Consider the following 6,961-nt stretch of genomic DNA (forward strand, 5'->3'; position numbering starts at 1 on the left):
CATATCCTTCGGGCCTCTGGGCATTCACCGTCGTCGTCTTCGTCCTCATCCTCGTCCTCCTCCTCCTCCTCCTCCTCCTCCTCCTCCTCCTCAATACCAAACTATGTGCAAGAGCAAGCGCAATCGCAAAACGCAATGCAATTCATGATGAGATTGAATTACCCTGACAATTTTACGCGACTTCAGCCGACGGGACCAGATGTCGATCCCACGGGATTCACTGTATCGAATATCTCACTGAATCAGCAGCAATCAATCCCCTTTAGCGCGCGATACTTTTGCATTTCGGCATTGACATCACCATTTTCACCGATTTTCGACACGTCGCATTTTGCTCGCTCCTCGTCCAACGAAGCGGAAGCATCGGAACAATCCTCCAAGCGAGTCAACAAGATCTTGTCTGCCGGCTCTCTATACAATCCAGGTAAGAAAAATTTCCACTTACCAACAGAGCATGAGGGCATCCATGTTGAAAAAATTTGAGTCGAGCTGCGATTTTCTGGAAGAAATTACGAATGACAACATGTCGTCTTGAACGACATGATAATTGTTTCAGAATATTACAGTGTCTGCCCGTTAAATTCTCGTCGATGTGTTAGCGATGGATATTGTATTTTAAAAATAAAATGGTGCGATGGTCGTGTGGATTGCGCCGATGCCAGCGACGAAACCATGTGTTCCTGTAAAGACCGGATATCCCGTGATCGACTTTGCGACGGTTATCTTGATTGTCCTCACGGAGAGGATGAGACTGGCTGTTTCCGTAAGCTGTGAATATTTTATTGAAAAACTCGCTCGCTCTTTCTCTCTCTCTCTCTCTACTTTTTCTGTTCCGGATTTGCAACATCTTCTCGCACTGTTTCATAAAGCAGCTAAAATAAACCTTAGCTTTATACGCTGCGTGCGTATACGCGGTATATCAACTATTATATCAAAAAGAGTATGTTAAAGTAATAGTGGAAATGTGTACGATACAGTAGAAACCTAATTGTCCAATTGAGCGCCACATCTCTTCTTCCATCGTTTTTATTAAAAGTCGATATTTATAAAAGAAACACAAATTTCAGTGTTTAATAATTGTGCGCGCGTGTATGTGCGTTGCTCAAATTGTAATAAATGACGAGCGTAATAGATTTTTCTTTTGCAATATTGTATTACGAATGTCCACCAGATGACGCTAAATACTAGCTGCGTTTATGCGAGCTGCTTTACCCACGAAGAGTGAACTTACCGGATATACAAGCGCCTAATACGAAACATCATTTTAGTAATTTACAAATCTACGAGTTTGCAGATTTGCCGAAATTTGCAGCACATTTAATGTATAACGTACATTCACGAAATTTACAGCACATTTTTCTACAACAAAGTTTAACTTTGTTGTAAAAACACTAGATATGATACGATCGAATGTTCAACTTGCTGAAACTCTACTCACAATCGTTGAATTTTTAGCTTGTCCCGATGACTCTTTCAGCTGTGACGGTTGGAATCGACGTCACAGCTATGATAATTGCGTGCCGCTTTCCCAACGTTGTGACGGAGTAGAACAATGTCACAACGGAAAGGATGAACTAGATTGCAATATACTTTCGGCGTCGTATATAGATGGGAAAGATGTATGAAAACAAAAAGTGTTAATTTTAATTAATTTTTTCTCAATCACTTTCTCCCATCGCTCAGCGACATTTTAATCGCACATCATCATATCTTATCACTTTTAGATATCTACGATCAGTTACACGGAGGGATATCTTCATAAGAATGTACGAGGTCAATGGTATCCCGTGTGTTCGGGCGAAACTTTTTGGGCGATGGATGCTTGCACGTCTGAAACCGGTCAATCTATAACGTATGTCTTTAAACTTACATCGCTTATCATCTTAAATTTAATTGAGAATATTTAGCAACGACTACTAACAACGAAAGTGCGATGCTCGATATCGATAGATATCAACATTGATATATCTTTCAGAGTAACGCCTAAAATAGAAATGGTCCGTGTGTCTGCAAACGACTTCTCAGGTCCTTACCTGAACGGATCTGACGGATATATGCGTCTTGTGGACTCGTGTTCGAATTCAATGATGTTTGTCAAGTGCCCGCCGTTGCCTTGCGGCACCAGAGTTCATCCACATCAAAATTCCTTCCTGACATCCACCCGTTCCGACACGACAGCAAGGAGCTACTTTGATGAACTTTACCTGGAAACACTCAAATTGTTGGACGAAAAGTATTCGGCTGTCGAGGAGAATAAAGAAGATCGGAACGACACTCGGCTCGTCGAGCCGTTATTGGGGGTGGTTGGTGGTCGGGCGAGCGAACCTAAGGATTGGCCTTTCTTAGTCGCAATTTACGAGGACGGCAATTTCCACTGCGACGGTGTCATCCTCACCGAGGTCTGGATACTCACTGCGGCTCATTGCATGATCGAGTGAGTCGCTTTAAAGTCAACTAATTTGTTCGCAAAAGAAATCACGATTATATCCTTTTCCTCGATTGGGAATCCGTGTCCGCTTACAATCTCCAGGTACGAGAAGCATTATTACGAGGTGCAAGCTGGCGCGCTCAGGCGGTTTTCATTCTCGCCGACAGCTCAGTGGAGGAAAGCGAAAAACGTGCTAACACACGCTGGTTTTAACAGCCATATCATGCAGAATGATATCGCGTTGATTATGTTGGACGAAAAGCTCCTCTTCAATCGGTGGGTCCGGCAAGCTTGTCTACCGGCGGATTCAGGATGGAAACTGGAACCAACGCCGCAATCTCGTATGTGCGTCGTCGTTGGATGGGGCGCCATGGAAGAATTTGGACCAGATAGTAAGACGAATTTCGTTGAGCAATAATCAGTAGCACGAGCTGATATGCTTTACCTGTCCGTTTATTCGATATTCAGCAAAATCGAAATGTTACATTTCTCTACAATTCCGGTACAAATCTCGACGAGACTTTTAGAAAACGGTTTTTCCTTTGCCCTCCCTTAGCCGATCAGTTGCGAGAAGTGGAAGTGCCGATTTTATCATCATGCAAGTATTCTTCCGATCGGAACGACGCCACTATCTGCGCGGGATATCCTCAAGGTGGTCACGACGCGTGTCAAGGTGACAGCGGCGGTCCTTTGATGTGCAGGTAACGATCGACGAGTAATAAATTATCATTACTGATAATCTCAAGCTGCTAAAACGATCGTTGCGCAGAGATCCGAGTTTCGAGTCGCAGTTTTATGTGGCGGGTGTGATCAGCCATGGCAATGGATGCGCACGGCCTGACGAGCCCGGCGCTTACACAAGAATAAGCTACTTTATGCGGTGGATCCAGAAGCAAATCGGTAGGAGGCTTTCGATGGAACGATACGATTTTCACAGCTTTTCCTACAGTCTCGAGTTATTATTATTATTATCGAGTAGGCTCTTGTCGTTTCAAGGAAAAAAAATGGAAGCTACACAAGAAGTGATCTCATTTACGATAGCGCGCTAGTTGGTTAATTAAGTTATTTACATTACAGAAGAATTTGAGCTGATGCCGAACAAAAGTACACCCTTGGCCAAATGTCCAGGCTTTAGCTGCCAAGGAAAATTCGGAAGGTGTTTGCCGATAGAGAAACGTTGCGATCAAGTCGTAGATTGTTTGGATGCTGAAGATGAAGTCGGCTGTCTTTGGCAAGTGACGGACGCTTATGGGCGAGGCAGACAATCAGATTCCCATAATGAGTTTGCGGAGATGGAGATGAGAAAAATGGGCCAACACACTGCCGACGGTACTGCGAGACAGTGCAAATGTTTGCACGCGAAATAGCGTGTTTCTTCAACAAATTATGTTACAGAGATACGCACCGGGACGACTCTTACTTTAAACGGAGAGCAAGCGCGGATTGACGATAACGAGACTCTACGTACTGTCGACGCGACAATGCCCGAGACAACGCCGAGCGTTAGATCAACATTCACGTGCACGAGGCAAGTTTTGAAACCGAAAAGATCGAGCCGATTCGATGAAGAAAGTGGGAGCTAGCTAGTCGGAGCTAGCTTCACGAATGAGGATAATTGATCTCATTTGCATTGCAGTCTGATACAAACTATAACGATTGACAAGAGATGCGACAAGCGCTTGGATTGCGAGGACGGCACCGACGAGGAGGGCTGCATGTGCAGGGACTACCTGTCGAATTCGCAACCAACGGCGATTTGCGACGGACATCTGGATTGCGACGACGAGACGGATGAAAAGAATTGCGGTGCTCCTTCCGATACTATTGCTTCGCATCATTGAAGCTTTCGCATCAACCTAATAATCTCAGCAGGATGGTCTTCAGCTTGACGTTTCTTCTTATTTCAGGCACGTGTACTGAGGACGAGTTTCACTGCGGCAGAAGCGAAGCGTGCATTCCGGTGAAGAGTAGGTGCGACGGAAAATACGATTGCGCTCTAAAAGAGGACGAGGTCGATTGCCGTGAGTACTCGCGCGAGTCATTTTCGCGAAACATCGAGTGACTGTGAAAATCGATTTTCAGTCACATTGACCAACGGAGAATACGTAAATGTGGACAGCGATGATCGGCCGGCCTTAAATGCGGCAGGCTTACTCGCTAGATATACAAACGGAACGTGGCGCACAGAATGCCCTGAAACACGCGACAACGATACTCTAACAGCGAGAATGGGCGAGAGAGTATGCAGATATCTCGGATTCAGGTACGAAACTTTTAAATCATTGGTTCACAAAGTCATCTATCACAATTGAGATGAATGAGTATGAGCTTCATACGATCAATTCGCACGACCCGAGAGACACTTGCTTAACCATCAAAGATACGGGCGATTGCGCGCGTAGGAATATACAGTCGGTGGAGAGGGTCAACGTGAACAGGATCAAGCTGGAGGTCAGACCTCGGGGGAGGAGGGACAATACCACGGGTTACGAAGCGATAGACGTAGATGGGCCGTGTTCGGCTCTGCGGATTCACTGCAGACCGGTTCTGAGCGGCAGCGCCGACACATACCTGGTCGTCAATCCGAAAACTGGAAGTCGGACTTATCTGTGGCCGTGGCTGGCCACCATCTTCGTCGATGGCCGCTATCGTTGCTCGGCCGTACTCCTCAAACGAGACTGGATCTTAACCAACTTGGAATGTACGAGAGATATCAGGTACGAGCGAAATCTGCAATATTCCTCCGATTTTAATTGCTCGAGTTGCCTGGATTTTCATTTGAGACGAGTCGCATTTTCGTAGTTTTCACGTTTCAGCCTTGATTGCTGAAATATAATTTTCACGGATTACTGAGATCATTCATCATGTTTCGTCGAGCAATTTTCGTTGATCGATTTCGATCATCAATCTCGTCGACAAAAGATCGTGAACGATGTGCCAATTGCAGGTTATCTGTGAATTACACGACGGCTCTGCTTGGCTACAGCCGCTCGTACCTCTACGTCGATGGACCTTATCAACAGATATCGGTCATTGATGAAATCAAGGAAGTAAAACATTCCAATGTCTCGTTGCTCCACTTGAGAACGGCGGTGAATCTTACCCGTCGCGTGCTGCCGCTATTTCTACAGGAGAAGTGAGTGCTCAACATCGATCATACACAACTCGCGTACCAGTCCACACACAAGCAATATATCCAACATTGTTCCTCTCTACACGTGTATTCATTGGATTTATCCGTAGAATTTATCCACCGGAGGATAACGATTTGTGCGTGGCAGTTGGCACGGACAAGGAATACACGACACACTCGGTCTTCCTGCAGCCAGTCCTTGAAAATTGCGACAAGTGTCACCGTTGCTTTGTCGAACGCACACGCTTGGAATGTTCGGTGAGTAGCTTTGTAATATTTCGGTATAACAATCTATCATTTCTTTCGCTCTCTTCTCTTGTGCATTTTATCGAACGGATCGCGCTCACAGAGTAACAACACGCGAAGCGTAGATTGGACCGGAACGGTAGTCTGTCACAGTCAGGAGGGGTGGTATCCCGCGGCTGTGTTTCACGAGAAAAATGGTCCGTGTAGTTTCCAAAGTACACGAAACCTGATGAGCATCGATTACGTCCAAGCTTACATCACGCAAATTTTAGGTAAAAATTATTAAAGCGCAAAGATTTCCAACGTGCTTTGTGCCGTTGATCCCGAGAGCGCGATATTGTCACGATATTTACAATCGCACAGTTAAATCGCGTTTTCGCAAAAGTGAGAGGCACTTACAACGTAATCAAATTATTGTCACGCATCGCAGACAGAAAGTGGCAGCCAACGGCTGAAGCTACATGCGACGGTATTCGATGCAATATCGGACAGTGCATTTCTTGGAATCGGGTATGCGACGGTATAGTGGATTGCCGAGACGCCGTCGACGAGATGGAGGACACATGTGACAGAGTTCAGAGGACTTACGACATCAATCGCAGTGAGTAGTTTTTTTCCTTTTTTCTCATCGAACAAGCTTGAACGCGTTCAACATTATCGAGTATTTTACATATTCTCAGGCAGCACTATACTTTTTTACAAGATATAGATTGAAATAGCCTTTAGTCATATTACCTTAACGATAATATCAGATGGTAATTCGAATACGTTATATATTATAATTACTTCGTTTCTCCCCTTATTTTTACAAATTCCCATTCCTGTGAGTGCAGAATGCGCAAAGACCATGTTGCGATGTGGTAACGAAGAGTGTATGCCGAAGAGCACCTTCTGCGACGGTAAAGTGGATTGCTCGGATGGCACGGATGAACCCGTAAATTGTACCTGCGCGGAATATTTAAGATTAACTGCACCGGAAAGACTGTGTGACGGTGTGCGACATTGCTTCGATAAAACCGACGAATCGCCGGATGTATGCCGTTGCACGGACATCAGTTTTAAATGCGACACGTAAGGCACTATCGATAATTCTGTGGGTGTCTCTCTCTCTCTCTCTCTCTCTCTCTCTCTCTCTCTCTCTCTCTCTCTCTCTC

The 6,961-nt window shown here is 45.2% G+C and overlaps 1 protein-coding gene across 1 annotated transcript in view; it reads left to right on the top strand.

Annotated features, from left to right (window-relative positions):
- LOC116848833 (serine protease nudel-like) overlaps nt 1-6,961 on the top strand; it is a 10,699-nt gene that overhangs the window by 2,802 nt on the left and 936 nt on the right. Inside the window, exons 6-23 of the mRNA XM_032825351.1 lie at nt 557-763; nt 1,456-1,619; nt 1,725-1,852; nt 1,976-2,434; nt 2,531-2,820; nt 2,985-3,129; nt 3,198-3,328; nt 3,506-3,757; nt 3,824-3,956; nt 4,065-4,234; nt 4,336-4,449; nt 4,511-4,691; nt 4,831-5,145; nt 5,376-5,564; nt 5,672-5,819; nt 5,911-6,079; nt 6,238-6,408; nt 6,641-6,878. Coding sequence (XP_032681242.1) covers nt 557-763; nt 1,456-1,619; nt 1,725-1,852; nt 1,976-2,434; nt 2,531-2,820; nt 2,985-3,129; nt 3,198-3,328; nt 3,506-3,757; nt 3,824-3,956; nt 4,065-4,234; nt 4,336-4,449; nt 4,511-4,691; nt 4,831-5,145; nt 5,376-5,564; nt 5,672-5,819; nt 5,911-6,079; nt 6,238-6,408; nt 6,641-6,878 — 3,604 coding nt within the window. The remainder of the gene's footprint in view (nt 1-556; nt 764-1,455; nt 1,620-1,724; nt 1,853-1,975; nt 2,435-2,530; nt 2,821-2,984; nt 3,130-3,197; nt 3,329-3,505; nt 3,758-3,823; nt 3,957-4,064; nt 4,235-4,335; nt 4,450-4,510; nt 4,692-4,830; nt 5,146-5,375; nt 5,565-5,671; nt 5,820-5,910; nt 6,080-6,237; nt 6,409-6,640; nt 6,879-6,961) is intronic.

The sequence above is a fragment of the Odontomachus brunneus genome, unplaced genomic scaffold (assembly GCF_010583005.1).
Source record: "Odontomachus brunneus isolate Ranch 3 - 2012 unplaced genomic scaffold, Obru_v1 Obru_scaffold_100, whole genome shotgun sequence".
NCBI classification, from domain to species: Eukaryota; Metazoa; Arthropoda; class Insecta; order Hymenoptera; family Formicidae; genus Odontomachus; species Odontomachus brunneus.